Genomic DNA, 17,211 nt, shown 5'->3' on the forward strand with positions numbered 1-17,211 from the left:
GTTACAATAGGCGTGCAAATACGCATATTGTGAGAAGTTTCACAAATATGGAATGATTAGTGGTGAAATTTTATTCATGTCAAATGTGCAGTGGAAAAGTATGAAAAATCTAGAGATCAAATCTTAGATTTCTTCAAATATGTTGTGCCAATCTCAGGGTAAAATTGCAATATGGAAAATTTTATAATTTTAGCGGTGTGCCTCTATAAAGTGAGTCACACGTCATTAAATTTAGGAACTTCTATGTATTCTTAAATGTTGTTCAATAGTTACACTTAAGATATGAATCAAAATCACAATTACATCAATAAAATTTGGATAGAGTGAATTGCATACCTAAGGTAGATATGGATAATGGGTACCAATTGACCCAAATGAGTTACCCCATTACGATGGTAGTTTGTATTCGTGTAGCCGTTGTCCATCCCTAACCCAAAGCCCCAATAAAAGATCAAGGTCAATATGTTACTAAGATAAAAGTCAATATGGGTCCCCAACCATGTTATGAGTTGCAACAAGTTTGTAGTTGCTTACGAGTACAATGATAACCCCGTGGATCTTTGTGGATATATGAGCACACCTCAAAGTTTCAGACACGCGAAAGCAAATATTTATAGTCAACAAATATTGGTCTAGAAATCCAGGCATATAAGCAAGACTTGTAAATTACAAACACTAATCACTCAGCTTAAACTGGGCCGATTTCAAGAGTATCTTGGATGTGATTTTTCATATTTGTCAAAAAAAAGAAGAAAAGGTTTTAATTCGAGTTGTCATTTACCATGTGTGTTACTTGTTGTGTTAACTGTATATATTTCTGTACATAAGTGATATTAGGAATGTGGTTTTCTCACACACTGTCAAGTATCACGCAATTCAAATTTGAGCCCATTAATCTGTAATGTGAGGACCCTTTCATTGGGCCAGACCCAAGGCCTTAAAGAACTATTTTTGTGGAATGAGCGTGTCCAATTACCCAAATGCCCTTAGAGCCCTAACGAATAAGTGCCACCACTTACCCTGTTCCTTTCTTTCTTTTTGTTTTTCCTTCCGCAATTTCCCTCCCTTTCTCGCTCTCAGACGTCTGGAGGCGCGAATCTCTTTCAAGTCTCTTTCTCTCTCATTCTCACACTTACCTAACGCCTAGTGATTTTCGAAGCATAAATACTTCTTCTGTTATCTATCGTGGCTCTCTCAATCTCACCAGAGGTAAGAAAACTTCTCTAGCTAAAATTTTATTCAAGAAGCAATTTTTTGTACTCAGTAGTTGTATATCAAGAAATTTTTGTAGTGTTTTCCTGAATTTTTGTAGAGATTTCTGTTAGTTTGGATGGTTATTCTTGTACTGTTTTCTTGATGATTGCATTTATGCAAATAGAAATAGTTTTTGATAAATTGTTGGAATTTTGAAGAAATTTTGGTTTGAATATATATGCTAAAAGAACCAAGTTTTGAAACAGAACGGTCATGGAAAGATATTTTAAAAGGAAATCAACGGTCATGGCGTCATCATCGCCTCCAAATGAAGTTGTTAATAGTTCAAAACAAGCTTGCTTGGAAATCAACTTGGAAGATCTCCCTCTTGATCCTGGACTACGCACTCGAATTTGGGATTACCATCCTAATGTTCGGGATCAAGTTCGAAGGGCTTATCTACAAAAAGGTCCTTTTCAGCCCCGAAACCATTCCTTCCCCCAGAGGATTATTAGTGGAGGGCCAAGAAGGTTCATTCCTGCTTGGTTTGATGAATTTCCTACTTGGTTGGAATATAGTGTAGCAAAAGATGCTGCTTATTGTTTCTGTTGCTATATTTTTAAACCAAATACTGGAGAACAAGCAGGCAGTGACTCTTTTGTTGGCAAAGGGTTTTCAAATTGGAAGAAGAAGAGTGAAAGGTTACAAGGTCATGTTGGAGGACCGATGAGTGCCCACAACCAAGCTTGGAGCAACTGTAAAGCTTTTTCAAAGCAAATCGAAGCTCAAACTGAATATAAAACTCTTTTGGGTGCATCAGTTAGTTGCATGAGATTTCTTTTGCGACAAGGGCTTCTGTTCTGTGGAGATGATGAATATGAAGATTCAAACAACCAAGGAATGTTTGCTGACCTTTTGAGATTACGATGTAATTATGATGAGGATATAAAAGCTGTCACATTGAACAATGCTTCCTTAACCCTGAAGTTGACATCATCTGATACTCAGAAGGACATTGAAATTGCTATTTCGACAGAAATCATCAATGCAATCGTTGGAGATATTGGTGATTCATTATTTTCCATTCTTATTGATGAGTTTCATGACATGTCTTCACAGGATCAGATGGCTATTGTATTACGTTTTGTAGATAAAGGTCATGTAATTGAGCGTTATTTAGGTATTGTGCAAGCTACCGACGACACCGCTGTCTCGCTTAAGGGGGCGATTGATGATTTCTTTTCTACTCATGGATTAAGCATGGCTAAGTTACGGGGGCAAGGTTATGGTGGGACAAGTAATATGCAAGGTGAGTTGAATAATCTTAAGACACTTATAGTGAAGGCGAATGAGTGTGCATTTTACGTCCATTGCTTTGCTCATGATCTTCATTCAACTCTTATAGCCATGTCAAAGAATCATTTAGAAATTGTGGATCTTTTTGCTTGGGTTGCTAAGGTGGTGAATGTTGTTGGAGAATTTGTTGAATGTTGTGACACTCTTCGGGAGAAACATGATGTTTTAGTTTTTGAAGCACTCAATACCAGCGAGCTTTTAAGTGAACAAGGTCTAAATGAGGGCAGCTCCAAATTTAAGATTTTAATAAGCTTGTTTACCATGTTCTCATCTGTGATAGATGTACTTGAGGTCATAGCAGAGTTTGGATTAGATTCTGAACAGAAATCTAAAGCACGGGTTCTATTGGGTCCCCTCCAGTCATTTGGTTTTATTTTTAGTCTACATATGATGATAAACATTTTGCGAATCACAGATGGTTTGTCACAAGCATTACAAAAAAATGATCAGGATATTATGAATGCCATGAACCTAGTGAGAGTATGTAAAGAACAATTGCAAGTGATGAAGGAGAGTGATTGGGATTCATTACTCAATGAGGTTTCTTCATTTTGTCAAAAGCATGAAATTGAAGTGCATAACATGGATGATAGGTTTCTAACTCGAGGGAAAAAAAGAGATCAGGTGATCACAAACATGCATTATTATCGTGTTGAGTTGTTTTGTACTGTTATAGATATGCAAATTCAAGAGCTAAATGTTCGATTCACTGAAATGAATACAGGGTTGCTTCTTTGTGTGGCATGTTTGAATCCGAGTGATTCATTCTCTGCTTTTGACAAACAAAAGTTGATTTGTCTTGCTCAGTATTATCCAAATGACTTTTCTACACTTGACTTAATGATACTTGAAGATCAGCTTGAGAAGTACATTATGGACATGCGTTCTAGCATCGAGTTTTCAGGATTGAACGGGATCGCTGATCTTGCACAAAAAATGGTTGAGACAAAAAAAGACTCTGTTTTCCCATTAGTTTACTTGCTGTTGACATTGGCACTTATCTTACCAGTTGCAACTCCCAGGATAGATAGGGTGTTTTCTGCTATGAATATTGTGAAGAATCGATTACGCAACCGAATGGAAGATGAAAGGATGAAGGATAGATTGATTCCATATATTGAGACAGACATTCTTGATAGTATCGACGATGAGGTTATTATGCAACGATTTCAAAATATGAAAAATCGTCCATGTCAGTTATAATTGTAATGAGTGGATCTTTTATCAATGAATACCGATGTTTTTTGTTTTTTGTTTTTTTGGAGTTTTCAACTGTTTTTTTTTCCTTTCTTGTTTTGAAATATTGTTAGTATACTTTGCATCCCTAGAAATTGAGTAGGTTCAACCATGACTTCTTGTTCAAGAAATAACGAGCATGGTGACTGCAGAACAAGTTACACGTTTGTGTCAAGAAGTAACATAATCGCATGGTTTGCCACTCTCTCAAATTTAGCAAGAGGCGAGTACTGCTATATGAAAAAAAAAGCCAGAAGCATTTTATCTATATCCTCTGGTATCAGAATTTAATGGGAGTATGCAAGATGAATTTCATTTTGATCGTACTCTGATTTCTGGTGTCTTGTTGTCCATTCTCTACAGACTTTTATTAGCATAACATGCATCAGTCACAGATTTGGAACTTTGAAATTGATTAGGATTTTTTTTTCATGTCGAAATTCAGAGATTAGGGAGATTGAGCTTACTTATTAAGCAAACATGATTGCTGAATGAGGCTAGAAGATAACAGAGATCATAGTATCATTGTTTTAAATTGTTCATTGCTGCACATTGTCACTAACTAATTCATTTTATTTCCATAGTCCTCAGAATTCTCATATGTCTGGCCACACATTTGTGATTCTGAGGGTTCTGCTCTTTGTGCAGACAATATGCAGGAGATGAAATCAATGATGTTTCAGCTGCCATTCAAGATTGACAACGCCTGTATTGGTGACAAGGCACAGAAACAGAGTGAAGTGACTCGGAATGAACAATTTCATGCATCATGCAAAGGAAGCCATTGATAGGAGTGAGTTTTTCAAAGCTCAATAAGTAGGCTTTTGGGATGAAGAGCTGGGGCTTCAAAGGGTGCCATATCGCAGAGTTGCATTGTTGGTTGCCTATAAAGAAATAAAAAGCATGGTAAAGAGTGTTGCTATCCACCCCACAGTCGATGCACAAGTTCTCAACTTTTCGACCAAAACCGAAGACCGTTAATTTAGTCCAACACATTAGGTGGGGCCCACCCAATTTCTAGAATCTCCGAGGTGTTTCTTCTACCTCAATCCACTTGTCACCATTTAAAACAGCCACCAGTCTCAGCTCACTTCACAAATTCCTTGGAAAAAGTTGCTCACGTTCTTCTCCATTTTTGTTATGATCTCTTGATTCTCAGAAACTCAATCCCAAACCAAACCCAGTTGAACAAAGATGTCAATCGTCCCAATCAACGAGCAACGAGGCAGTGACTTCGACCCTTCCTTGGCTCTTGACCTGTGGGACCCATTCACAGATTTCCCTTTCCCATTCCCTTCCTCACTCTCCAACGTTTTCCGGGAATTCAATCTGGGTTCTTCGGTAAACTCAAGACTAGATTGGAGAGAGACCCGAAATGCCCACATCCTAAAGGCGGCTCTTCCTGCGTTCATGAACGAGGACGTGCTTGTGGAGCTTCAAGACGAGCGTGTGCTTCAGATCAGTACAGACAGCGGTAGCTTCATGACAAAGTTTAAGCTTCCGGACAACGCCAAGATTGAGCAGCTCAAGGCCTTCATGAGCAATGGGGTACTCACTGTCACTGTTCCTAAGGAGGAGCCCAGCAGACCCAATATCAGAGCCATTGAAATTTCTGGCGAAGATTAAGGTGGTGAGGTCCTCTTTTGGCTAATTTAAGATAATGGGTAGCTGCGTTTTGTGTCAGAATGTGAATAAAGTTTGTGTCTTTATGTGATTATAATGTAAAAAAAATAGGTGTGAGTTTGTAATGCTTTTAGCTGAACTTAATGTGCTATGTTGTATGATGTTAGATGTTGCGTTCATCTACTCTGTATTGTACAAAATATTAGAAATGATGATCTTCGCAATAACTGATTCTGCTAATGGAGTATGAAATTGTATGCTGTGTTCGTCTACTTTGTATGGAATAATATATAATGGATGATGAAATTTGCAATAACTGATTATGTCTTTACAGTGAGTTGTTGATATCATCTTTAACATTTATGCAATTAGAATGACAAGATTTGGTCTACCAATTCATTCAAGGAATTGTAGGAAGAACCGGCTTGCTTCATAGAAAGTTCGATTTTCACCTCCAAATCTTTTGTTCTTTGTCTTATCACTTCCCCTTCTTTGCCCACCATAAGCATTCTTATAGCTTCCTCTATTGGTACCCTACACCCCATACTTGGCTCAAGTACCTTGAGTTCACTCTTTGGTCCCCAAAATATGGTTGGCATATCGTTGGAACTTCTTCAGAGATGCTTTCAATGGTTGAGTTCCAACCGCAATGGCTCCAAAACCCTCCAACTGCGCTGTGTGCCAAGACCTCCTTTTGGGGTGCCCATTTCGTTATGCAACCCCTTTCTCCAACAGTTTCTTGGAAACTTTCTGGCAATAATATGGAGTTGGTTCGAACCACCCACAAGAAAGGGTGCTCACTGTTGGCCAGACCCCACACCATTTCTGCTAGTTCTTTACTGTCCAAGAAGGCTATGCTTCCCACGCTTGCATGGATGACAGAGTTGTGTGATTGTTTGTCCATCCATGAAATGCAATTCTGGTCCTCTTTCAAAAAGCTGATGGAGGGGGCTGGAATAGTTCTGTGCAGAGGACCGATAGGAAACCATGGAAGTTGGTATTCTTGCCGGAGAAGTGCCAATGATGATTGTTCGAGGCAGTCCATGGTGTTCCAAATGATGGCCGAAGATGACCTTGAATCGTGGGCTTTCAGTATTAGTTGCAGTAAGTCATCCAAATCTCTGAAATTGGTAATTGGTAGGTCTTTCAATCTGAGCGGTTCAAGGCCTGGTACCAGTTCCAGCATCATAGCATCTGCACCCACATAGGTCGAGTAGCAGAGATCTTAAGGTTAGATCAAGCATAGGTTAAAGTTATGTTATGAGAACCAGAGAATCATAGAGCCTTATTTCTCATGAAAATATTAAAACAGTAATATTAATTGATCTATTTGATGTATTAACATCTCATACGGCAGCACTGAGAAAGATGAAAGATGTCTGATTGTTACACACCTGGAATTGGAATGTACCATCTTTTAGGAGCCTAGGAATTGCTTGGTACGTTTGCTGCACTGCTAGTAGACAATATAATGCTAGGAAACCCTAGATGATTAGCAGCCTCTTCCGAGAAATACATGTATTCATCATAGATGATGCATGCAATCTTACTATGTTGATCCTCTTTCTCCATCATCCGAGCCAATGACTCCTGGAGCGGGGCTTTGCAGTTGGCATTAAAACCCGATATCACATCTATAAAATTGTGGGACGAGACATTTTGCTCATGTAAGCCTTCATACATCTCTAAGAAGTTGAAATCAGGGTAGTTCAGTGGGTTGGGAAAGTTGAACTGGGTGTGAGCGATTGTGATGTAGAAGCCCTTGGAGTGAAGGATAGTGCCGAGTTGAAGCATCGGAGTTATGTGCCCTTGGAATGGGCATGGAACCAGAACCAATCTGCGGCATCTATGTTGTTTTTCCATCTCTCTCTCTCTCTCTTTCTGAGAACAGGTCTGTGTAGCAGGAATAAGTATTTTGGGATTGTCAAATAAGTTGTAAATCCATTCCTTGTAGCTTATAGACTAGCTACATCAAAAGTCAGCATTGAACTCATTCTGTGTATAGAGAAAATTCCTTATTAAGTTTGAAAATTAGGGTACTTAACAACATTTCCTGGAAAAGGTCTTACATTTAGCTAGTCCTTATTTTAAAACAAGATAGAAGACTTTGGAGATTAATTTAATAATAACCTTTGGGTTGGAAATTTCATGGCTGAGAGCCGATTGGATAACGAAAGCTAGACAATTGGCTATAGTTGGTCTTTAGTCATAAGACAGCAACCCAAAGAAGCCCATTTTTTTGCTTCATTTTGAAGTAATAGGGTTTTGATTTTGTTACTTGTTATGACTGAAAATGTTAGTCAATTAACATAGATACAAAATTAAAGCTAGAACACAGCCAGTTAAATGTAAGAGAGACAGATGTTAACTCTTGTTTGGCAATCCTTGACCCACTACAGAGGGATGAATAATTGACATTGTTATCCTTGTCTTTGCTTTATTCTTTTTGCTTATTTATTATATTTATACAAGACCTTCTGTTGTGGGGTACTTGAGCTGAGACAATTGACATTGTTGGTCTCCCCTCGGCCATATGTTTTGTTTGGGTACAAATTTCTTTTGGGTTCTATATACCTAACTAAATTAAAGCGAAAATCTAGTTGGTCCCTTTTGGTGGTCTTAACTCTGACAGAACTACCTACACCTCCTTAGTTTGGTAGAGAAGATCAATGAAACAAGAGCCAAAAAACAATTTTTACTTTATTCAACGCGGAGGATGGACAACAGAAGTTTTTTTTTGACATCCATATGCAGGAAGCCTCATCTATCAATGTCTGAAGAAGGGACCTAGTAGTAAAAAATCAACTGTTGTTGCAATTACAATGACATGATAAGCTCCACGAGCTTATTCAAGAAACTGTAAGAAGAGCCACCCTTCTTCATACAAACTTCTATTTTCTCCTTCAAATCTTTGGCCCTTATCCTCATCGCCTCCCCATCATCATCTACCATCAGTGTTCTCACAGCTCTCTCTATCTCTCCTCTTTCTAACTCATTCTCCAATTGTACGCCTACTCTCCATACTTGGCTGATATACCTTGCATGCACCTTCTGATCGCCAAAACTCGGCGTGCATATCATTGGAACACCTTCAGATAAACTTTCTAGGGTTGAGTTCCAACCGCAATGGCTCCAAAATCCACCCACCGCGCCATGAGCCAAAACTTCTCTTTGGGGTGCCCATTTGACAATGCAACCTCTTTCTCCAACAGCTTCTATGAAACCTTGAGGCAATGTCTCATTCCAATTTAAACCACAAATTGAGCCAGGTCTGATCACCCACAAGAAAGGTTGATTGCTGTTAGCTAATCCCCAAGCCATTTCACCTAGTTCCTTCTCACCGATGGATGCTACACTCCCCAAGCTGACATAGATAACTGACTTATGAGATTGTTTTTCGAGCCACGCAATGCAGCTGGTGTCCTCTTCTAGTAAACTACTGGAGGCTGCCGGTGCAATCTTGTGAAGAGGACCTATAGAGAAGATTGGAACTTGACATTGTTGCTGGATCTGTGCTAGTGATGATTGTTCAAGGCAATCCACGGTGTTCCAAATGATGGCTGAGGCCGTCCTAACATTGCCCGCATTAACGGCTAGTTTTGAATAGTTTTCAAATGTGTCCAAGTTGGAGGTGGGCAGATCCTTGAACCTGAGGGGATGAAACTGGGGCACCGGATTCAGTGACAGAGAGTCTGCAATCCAGAGTTGTGCTCTTAGTTATAAGTAAGAAGAATGAAAATCATACAACATGGCAGAAGGAAACATTAGATCTACTATTCAAGTAAAGCATTGGAATTTTGGGATTTCAACTACCAGCGGTATACTGTGTTCTGATCAGGAAATATATCTCACATACCTGGGAATGGAAGGTGATCTTCTGAATGAAGTTGTAGGACGGCACTGCGAGCAAGAAAATTTGTAACACTGGTAGTGCGTAACATGATGCTTGGAATGTTTAGATGACGAGCCACAGCTTCAGAGAAGTACATGATGTCATCATGGATGATGCAGATGATTTTATTCTGCGGTTCTTTTTCCATCACTTCAGTCAAGGTTTGTTCAAAACTCGCTTTGCAATTGGCATTAAGAGCCAACAGAATGGCCATTATATTCCCAGATGATATCTCATCAGCAGTTAAGCCATCTGGTATTGGAAAAAAGGTGAATTCAGGGTGGTTTGAAGGGTTAGGAGAGTTGAAATGCGTGTGAACAACTGTAATGGAAAAGCCCTTTGAGTGAAGGAAGGTACCCAACTGAAGCATTGGGTTAATGTGGCCTTGGTATGGACATGGGAATAAAACCAACCTTTGACTACTCTGTGTTTTCTTTTCCATCTCCCTCCCCTTCCCTCTTTCTCTCTTCTCTTCTCTTCTCTCTCTCTCTCTCTCTCTCTCTCTCTCTCTCTCTCTCTCTCTCTCTCTCCCCAATAGGCTACAGCTATTGGAAACTGTCTTGCTTTGTGTTGGTGCTTATAGAAATTTATCATAATATAGCAATTCAGTTTTTGGTGAATAATTTGGCACTTCTTTATTCGCACATGTCATGCTAAATTAGAAATAAATTTGTTCTTTTATATAATTTTTTGTGTGGAGATAAGCATGTGATTCTAGCAGTTGGTTGTTGTAGTTTTTAAACAAATTTTGGAATCTTGTCTTTGAAGTACTGAAAATATACTGGCCGGGTTAAAGAGACAGACTTTATGGTATAGTGCCTCAGTCATGCATTATCCTGATAGAGATACTCAGCTACCAGTTCTTTATCATCTACATCTTCATGGATTAAGGCGCTAAGGACTGATTCTCTCATCCTCTTTCAGAAAGAAATCTTGACTTAATGGTTTAAATGATCTTAGAACTCTCTATCCATCATCAATTGGTTTTGGGTTGAATGCTCACCTTCTAAAAACCTTTTTTTTTGCTTTATGGTAAATCTATTTATTTTTTATAAATAAGTTCAAGAGAGAATGATAAGCACGGATTGTTTGTTTGATAAATACTAAATTATAAACCCTAAACTTCAACGAAAGGGTTTAGGTCATAATCAGATGGTCTTATATCACAAGCAACATGTGGTTTTTGAAGTTGGAAAGAAAGATGTTCACTCTTTATAGCATAAATGGACAGAGTTCAAAAATTAAGTTGCTGGTTGTTCAACGGCCAGGCTGTTCTTGTTCTGAAGAAGCAATTTCATGTAGGCCATCATACTAGAGGGGAAATAGGCGTACTTGCCAACATCATTCAACATCTCCAACCAGATCGTACCGCTCGTGTAGGTGTGTGTTTATTTGTCATGCTAGTAATAATATATTGAGAATGCATAAATACATTTTAATTACTTTGGTTGAAAAGATGTGGAGTGAGAATGGAAACTCAAAGAAACTTTTTGCAACTTATGAAACAGAACATGACTTGTGTGACAAGCAAGAAGCCCAAGATGTCAGCTTTCCAAGATCACTCAGAGAGCAGGAGCTGAAAGGCACTTGTTTGGGCTTAAATCGTGGGATTTCGTTATCAGTTGCAGTAAGTCATCCAAATCTCTGAAACATTTTTATATATGAGAACCAGAGAACATCGAACCATAGTTCTCAAGAAAAGGCTAAAACAATGTCAATGCAGCTTTCAGAGAGATGACAAATATCTAAATTGTTACACACCTTGAAAGATCAATGCAACCATCTTTTAGGAGTCGTCCTAGGAAATTGGCTTTAGTTCGTCTTAGTTTCGAGAGAACCACCGAGTAAAAGCCCGTTTTCCTGCTTAAGTAGTATGGGTTTTCACGAAGATAAAAAACTTAATGGTTAGTTACACCCAGTTCAATCTAGAGAAACAGAGCAATGGACACTAGACGTTGTTCCTCCTATCTTTGCTATTCTTCTTTATTTTGTACTATAACAGAACCTCTTCACCCTCTTTCGTTGGTAGCGACGATCAACGAAAGAAGAGCAGAGAAACAATTTTCCATCAATGATTTGTAGTGGAATGATTGTGTGAGTTCGTAGAATCACCTTGATATTGTTGCTTCAACCACTTTGAAATGTAAAGTCTGGATTGTACAAACCAATGCATTGGAATAGTAAATTTCATTTAAGAGTGAGTAATGTACTACAAACAGAAGTTTGTTTACATCAGATGCAAGAAGCCTCAACTATAAATTTAATGACAAAGGACTTAGTTGAGGGAAAAAAACACCCTTGTTGTTCCAATTAAAATGACTTTTTAAGCTCCACAAGCTCATTCAAGGAATGGTAGGTAGAGCCACCCTTCATACTGACACCTATTTTCTCCTTCAACTCCCTGGCCCTCACCCTCATTCCCTTCCCATCCTCATCTACCATAAGTTTTCTAACAGCTCTCTCTATCTCTCCCCTCTCTAATTCATTCTCCAGTTGTATCCCTATTTTCCATACTTGACTGGCATACCTTGCATGCACCTTCTGATCGCTAAAGCACGGCCTGCATAACATCGGAAACCCTTCAGAAATACTTTTCAGGGTTGAGTTCCAATCACAATGGCTCCAAAACCCACCCACTGATCCATGAGCCAAAACTTACATCTGGGGTGCCCATTTCGCAATGCAACCTCTTTCTCAAATAGCCTTCATGAGGCAACAGCTCAATCAATCTGAGCCATAAATAAGCAGTAAGAGGACTCAGGCATTAGTCTCTGCCCCTCATTTTCAGAGAGAGAGATTAATCTTAAGCACTAGAGTTTGCATTTTGTACTGCAATTGTTGCTATAATAGAATACAGAGTGGTCCTTCAGTCCTGCAGAGACCACATTAAGCAGATAGGTAAGTCAATTAATAATAAGTTTGCCTTTTTTCCATAAATTGTTTGGTACAGAAGCATGTGGTTCTCAGGACAGCTGGGTATTGCGTTTCAAGAAATAAGTAAACTTTGGATACTCATCTCTAAGATTGAAAAGTATATTGGCTAGTTGTGGGTAGTTTTAGGAGAGGGAACTGATCTTTATCATACTCGTCCTCTTTCCGTAAAAAATTGATGACTCCTAGTAGCATGATACTCTATTTCTTTACGTTAATAATTTTATTTTCATTATTTCTTATTAAGTTCAAGATGAGCCAGCATCCTCTATTTACTTCTTCTGTATTGGTAAGCCGTGTCATCTTGAACTTTCCTTTAATTATACTTTTGATATAATTCTACACCATAAACCCTATGCTTAATAGTCAATCTTTATAAATCAAATGGCAATGGTTATAAGCACAGTAACAACATCAACGTGAACAGATAAACAGATGATCTTATTTATTTCACAAGGGACATGTTTTTGAAATTGGAAAAAATGTTTTGACTCTTACATGATGTACGTTACTTATTTATCAGAATACAAAGAGGCCTAGCATTCAACATCTCCCACCAAATACTGTAAGGATGGCTTAGGGGGAGGAATGATTGTGTGAATTCGTTCCAGAAAGCACTTAGTTGAGAAAAGAGATAAAAACACTTCTTGTTCCAATTAAAATGACCTCATAAATTCCACAAGCTCATTCAATGAATGGTAGGTAGAGCCACCCTTCATACTAACTTCTATTTTCTCCTTCAACTCCTTGGCCCTCACCCTCATTCCCTTCCCATCCTCGTCCACCATAAGTTTTTTAACAGTTCTCTCTATCTCTCCCCTCTCTAATTCATTCTCCAATTGTATTCCTATTTTCCATACTTGGCTCACATACCTTGCATTCACCGTCTGATCGCTAAAGTACGGCCTGCATAACATTGGAACCCCTTCAGTTATACTTTCTAGGGTTGAGTTCCAACCACAATGGCTCCAGAACCCTCCCACTGCGTCATGAGACAAAACTTCCATCTGGGGTGCCCATTTCACAACGCAACCTCTTTCTCCAACAGCTTCTAGGAAACCTTGAGGCAGTAGCTCAATCCAATCGGAACCGCAAATTGATCCAGGCCTGATCACCCACAAAAAAGGTTGCCTGCTGATAGCTAATCCCCAAGCCATTTCAGCTAGTTCTTTCTCACCGATGGATGCTAGACTCCCCAAGCTTACATAGATAACTGAGTTATGGGATTGTTTGTCAAGCCACGCAACACAGCCGGTGTCTTCTTCAAGTAAACTACTGGTGGCTGCTTTTGCAAATTTGTGAAGAGGACCTATGGAGAAGATTGGAACTTGACATTGTTGCTTGATCTGTGCTAGCGATGATTGATCAAGGCAGTCCAGGGTGTTCCAAATGATGGCTGAGGATGTCCTAACATTGTTGGTATTAGTCAATAGTTTTGAATAGTTTTCAAGTGTGTCGAAAATATAGATGGGGAGATCCTTGAACCTGAGGGGATGAAGCTCGGGCACCGAGTTCAGTAACATAGAGTCTGTGATCCCGAGTTATAGTGTTAGTTATAACTTATAAGTAAGAAAAATAAACACTGTACTCTAAGAAAAATGACTCAGGCAGCCTCTTTCCTTGTTTGCAGAAAGAAACGTAGACAAGAGGAAACAGGGCACATACCTGGGAAGGGAGTGCAACCTTTCAAATGAAGTCGTATCATAGCGTTGCGAGCAATAAAATTGGTAGCACTTTGCGTGCGTAAGAGTATTCTTGGAATGTTTAGATCATTAGCCACAGATTCAGAGAAGTACATAAATTCATCATAGATGATGCAGGTGATTTTGTTCTGCGGTTCTTGTTGCGTCACTCTATCAGTCAAGCATTGTTCGAAATTAGCTTTGCAATTGGCGTTAATAGCTAACATGATAGCTACTGCACTCCCAGATGAAATCTGATCAGCAGTTAAGCCATCTGGTATTGGAAAGAAGGTGAATTCGGGGTGGTTTGAAGGGTTTGGAGAGTTGAAATGGGTGTGAACAATTGAAATGGAAAAGCCCTTTGAGTGAAGGAAGGTACCCAGCTTAAGCATTGGGTTTATGTGGCCTTGGTACGGGCATGGAACTAAGACCAACAGTTGACCACTCTCTGCTTTCTTTTCCATCTCTCTCCTCCCCCCTCTCCCCTCTTCTCCCTCTTCCTCTTCTTTCTCACTGATAAGCGCGCACACACAGATGCACAAAGACACTCAATAGCTTGTGGCTATGGAAGCTATATATTGCTTGACTATCTCCTTGAAATTCATTGGGGCTTGAGTATGTAATATATAGAGACCATGCAAAGCAGATAATATTTAGATAAGCCAATGAATAATAAGTTTGTCTTTTTCCATTTGTTTGGAACATAAGCTTGTAGTTCTCAGCACAGCTGGCTGCTGCAATTCATTGATTGATATTGAAAAGTATATTGGCTGGTTGTTGTGTCTGGTATTAGAGGAAGAACTGACTTGATGTAATAATTCCTAAACATCTTTGTCAAACTTGGCTGCATCTTCATGGAATAAGTCCTACTCATCCTCTTTCAGCCAATGACTAGTTGTTTGTTACATGATACTATTTTTTCCTTATGTTAATAATTTTATTGTCATGATTTCTTATTAAGTTCAAGCAATAAATTGATGAGCCAGCATCCTCTATTTATTTGGTACGCCGTGTCGTCTTGAATTTTCATTTAATTATACTTTTGATATAATTCTACACCCTAAACCCTATGCTTAATAGTCAATCTTTATAAATCAAATGGTGATGGTCATAAGCACAGTAACAACAACAACATGAACAGATAAACAGGTTACAGATGATCTTATTTATTTCACAAGGGACATGTTTTTGAAAGTGGAAACAATATTTTGACTCTTACACGATGTACATTACTTATTTATCAGAATACAAAGAGGCCTAGCATTCAACATCTCCCACCAAATACTGTAAGGATGGCTTAGGGGAAGGGAATGATTATGTTAATTTCTTCCAGAAAGCATTTAGTTGAGAAAAGAGAACAAAACACTTCTTGTTCCAATTAAAATGACCTTATAAACTCCACAAGCTCATTCAAGGAATGGTAGGTAGAGCCACCCTTCATACTAACTTCTATTTTCTCCTTCAACTCCTTGGCCCTCACCCTCATTCCCTTCCCATCCTCGTCCACCATAAGTTTTTTAACAGTTCTCTCTATCTCTCCCCTCTCTAATTCATTCTCCAATTGTATCCCTATTTTCCATACTTCGCTCACATACCTTGCATTCACCTTCTGATCGGTAAAGCACGGCCTGCATAACATCGGAACCCCTTCAGATATACTTTCCAGGGTTGAGTTCCAACCACAATGGCTCCAGAACCCGCCCACTGCGCCATGAGCCAAGACTTCCATCTGGGGTGCCCATTTCACGATGCAACTTCTTTCTCCAACAGCTTCTAGGAAACCTTGAGGCAGTAGCTCGATCCAATGAGAACCGCAAATTGATCCGGGCCTAATCACCCACAAAAAAGGTTGCCTGCTCTTAGTTAATCCCCAAGCCATTTCGGCTAGTTCTTTCTCACTGATGGATGCTAGACTCCCCAAGCTTACATAGATAACTGAGTTATGGGATTGTTTGTCCAGCCAGGCAACACAGTTGGTGTCTTCTTCTAGTAAACTACTGTTGGCTGCTTTTGAAACTTTGTGAAGAGGACCTATGGAGAAGATTGGAACTTGACATTGTTGCTGGATCTGTGCTAGCGATGATTGATCAAGGCAGTCCAGGGTGTTCCAAATGATGGCTGAGGATGTCCTAACATTGTTGGCATTAGTCAATAGTTTCGAATAGTTTTCAACTGTGTCGAAAATATAGATGGGGAGATCCTTGAACCTGAGGGGATGAAGCTCGGGCACCGAGTTCAGTAACGTAGAGTCTGTGATCCCGAGTTATAGTGTTAGTTATAACTTATAAGAAAAATAAACACCGTACTCTAAGACAAATGACTCAGGCATTAGCCTCTTTCCTTGTTTGCAGAAAGAAGCGTTGACAAGAGGAAACAGGGCACATACCTGGGAAGGGAGTGCAACCTTTCAAATGAAGTCGTATCAAAGCATTGCGAGCAATAAAATTGGTAGCACTTTGCGTGCGTAAGAGTATTCTTGGAATGTTTAGATCATTAGCCACAGATTCAGAGAAGTACATAAATTCATCATAGATGATGCAGGTGATTTTGTTCTGCGGTTCTTGTTCCGTCACTCTATCAGTCAAGCATTGTTTGAAACTCGCTTTGCAATTGGCATTAATAGCAAACACAACAGCTAATACATTCCCAGATGAAATCTGATCAGCAGTTAAGCCATCTGGTATTGGAAAGAAGGTGAATTCGGGGTGGTTTGAAGGGTTTGGAGAGTTGAAATGGGTGTGAACAATTGAAATGGAAAAGCCCTTTGAGTGAAGGAAGGTACCCAGCTTAAGCATAGGGTTTATTGTGCCTTGGTATGGACATGGAACTAAGACCAACAGTTGACCACTCTGTGCTTTCTTTTCCATCTCCTTCCCTCCCTCTTCCTCTTCTGTCTCACCAATAAGCGTGGGCACACGCGCGCGCACACACACACACAAAGAAACTCAATAGCTTGCGGCTATGTAAGCTTTATATTGCTTGACTGTCTCCTTGAAATTCATTTGGGCTTGAGTATGTAATATTATAGAGTAGCCGCCCTTCAGTCCTGCAGAGACCATACTAAGCAGATAATATTTAGATAAGCCAATTAATAATAAGCTTGTAGTTTTCAGCACAGCTGGCTGGTGCACTTCATGAATTATATTGAAAAGTATATTGGCTGGTTGTTGTGTCTGGCATTAGAGCATTTCCACCAGTTAGCCTTGCCATGAGCCTAAGATTCTATTCACGTGAATATACTCCCAAAGAATGTGTGTTTCAAAGTTCTGGCAAATACTATTCATTTTTTGTTTTTTC

The 17,211-nt window shown here is 39.3% G+C and overlaps 5 protein-coding genes, 1 long non-coding RNA gene and 1 pseudogene across 8 annotated transcripts; 3 read left to right on the plus strand and 4 right to left on the minus strand.

The window, feature by feature from the left end:
- Window positions 1-1,035: 1,035 nt before the first annotated feature.
- On the plus strand, window positions 1,036-5,725 carry LOC148921400 (uncharacterized). 3 transcript variants are annotated; one of them, XM_089042817.1, is made up of 3 exons: window positions 1,061-1,209; window positions 1,461-3,702; window positions 4,435-5,725. In XM_089042817.1, exons 2-3 carry the CDS (start codon window positions 1,468-1,470, stop codon window positions 4,450-4,452), a joined length of 2,253 nt encoding a protein of 750 aa, XP_088898943.1. In that variant the 5' UTR covers window positions 1,061-1,209; window positions 1,461-1,467; the 3' UTR covers window positions 4,453-5,725. The 3 variants fall into 3 exon arrangements, with proteins under 3 accessions (XP_088898944.1, XP_088898943.1, XP_088898950.1); XM_089042824.1 differs by lacking the exon at window positions 4,435-5,725 and having other exon boundaries at window positions 1,461-2,503; window positions 3,275-3,807; XM_089042818.1 differs by lacking the exon at window positions 4,435-5,725 and having other exon boundaries at window positions 1,036-1,209; window positions 1,461-3,807.
- Window positions 4,981-5,725, plus strand: LOC103321551 (18.5 kDa class I heat shock protein-like). The gene has a single exon (XM_089042838.1). It carries the CDS (start codon window positions 4,981-4,983, stop codon window positions 5,410-5,412), a length of 432 nt encoding a protein of 143 aa, XP_088898964.1. The 3' UTR covers window positions 5,413-5,725.
- Window positions 5,726-5,752: 27 nt separating this feature from the next.
- LOC103321701 (UDP-glucose iridoid glucosyltransferase-like) lies at window positions 5,753-7,945 on the minus strand (annotated as a pseudogene).
- Window positions 7,946-8,094: 149 nt separating this feature from the next.
- On the minus strand, window positions 8,095-9,852 carry LOC103321561 (UDP-glycosyltransferase 76E2-like). The gene is made up of 2 exons (XM_008223379.3): window positions 9,266-9,852; window positions 8,095-9,101 (listed from the first exon to the last, which is right to left on the minus strand). The coding sequence occupies exons 1-2, from the start codon at window positions 9,741-9,743 to the stop codon at window positions 8,227-8,229; spliced, it is 1,353 nt and encodes a 450-aa protein (XP_008221601.2). The 5' UTR covers window positions 9,744-9,852; the 3' UTR covers window positions 8,095-8,226.
- Window positions 9,853-11,469: 1,617 nt separating this feature from the next.
- Window positions 11,470-14,378, minus strand: LOC148921401 (UDP-glycosyltransferase 76E2-like). The gene is made up of 3 exons (XM_089053697.1): window positions 13,898-14,378; window positions 13,139-13,760; window positions 11,470-11,861 (listed from the first exon to the last, which is right to left on the minus strand). Exons 1-3 carry the CDS (start codon window positions 14,376-14,378, stop codon window positions 11,612-11,614), a joined length of 1,353 nt encoding a protein of 450 aa, XP_088909823.1. The 3' UTR covers window positions 11,470-11,611.
- LOC148921402 (uncharacterized) lies at window positions 11,860-14,874 on the plus strand. The gene is made up of 2 exons (XR_016127516.1): window positions 11,860-12,199; window positions 13,863-14,874. It is a non-coding gene; the product is annotated as an uncharacterized LOC148921402 (long non-coding RNA).
- Window positions 14,875-15,048: 174 nt separating this feature from the next.
- Window positions 15,049-17,001, minus strand: LOC148921403 (UDP-glucose iridoid glucosyltransferase-like). The gene is made up of 2 exons (XM_089053690.1): window positions 16,301-17,001; window positions 15,049-16,164 (listed from the first exon to the last, which is right to left on the minus strand). The coding sequence occupies exons 1-2, from the start codon at window positions 16,779-16,781 to the stop codon at window positions 15,293-15,295; spliced, it is 1,353 nt and encodes a 450-aa protein (XP_088909816.1). The 5' UTR covers window positions 16,782-17,001; the 3' UTR covers window positions 15,049-15,292.
- Between the last annotated feature and the right edge of the window lie 210 nt (window positions 17,002-17,211).

The sequence above is a fragment of the Prunus mume genome, linkage group LG1 (assembly GCF_029339155.1).
Source record: "Prunus mume cultivar Tortuosa linkage group LG1, ASM2933915v1, whole genome shotgun sequence".
Taxonomy (NCBI): Eukaryota; Viridiplantae; Streptophyta; class Magnoliopsida; order Rosales; family Rosaceae; genus Prunus; species Prunus mume.

Coding starts and splice junctions, on each gene's coding strand:
- LOC148921400 (XM_089042818.1), top strand. CDS start 1,468: ATGGAAAGATATTTTAAAAGGAAATCAACGGTCATGGCGTCATCATCG.
- LOC103321551 (XM_089042838.1), top strand. CDS start 4,981: ATGTCAATCGTCCCAATCAACGAGCAACGAGGCAGTGACTTCGACCCT.
- LOC103321561 (XM_008223379.3), bottom strand. CDS start 9,743: ATGGAAAAGAAAACACAGAGTAGTCAAAGGTTGGTTTTATTCCCATGT. Junction 9,102..9,265: donor AGATCACCTTCCATTCCCAG/GTATGTGAGATA, acceptor TCTGGATTGCAG/ACTCTCTGTCACTGAATCCG.
- LOC148921401 (XM_089053697.1), bottom strand. CDS start 14,378: ATGGAAAAGAAAGCAGAGAGTGGTCAACTGTTGGTCTTAGTTCCATGC. Junction 13,761..13,897: donor AGGTTGCACTCCCTTCCCAG/GTATGTGCCCTG, acceptor TCGGGATCACAG/ACTCTATGTTACTGAACTCG. Junction 11,862..13,138: donor GGGGTTCCAATGTTATGCAG/GCCGTACTTTAG, acceptor GATGTTATGCAG/GCCGTGCTTTAGCGATCAGA.
- LOC148921403 (XM_089053690.1), bottom strand. CDS start 16,781: ATGGAAAAGAAAGCACAGAGTGGTCAACTGTTGGTCTTAGTTCCATGT. Junction 16,165..16,300: donor AGGTTGCACTCCCTTCCCAG/GTATGTGCCCTG, acceptor TCGGGATCACAG/ACTCTACGTTACTGAACTCG.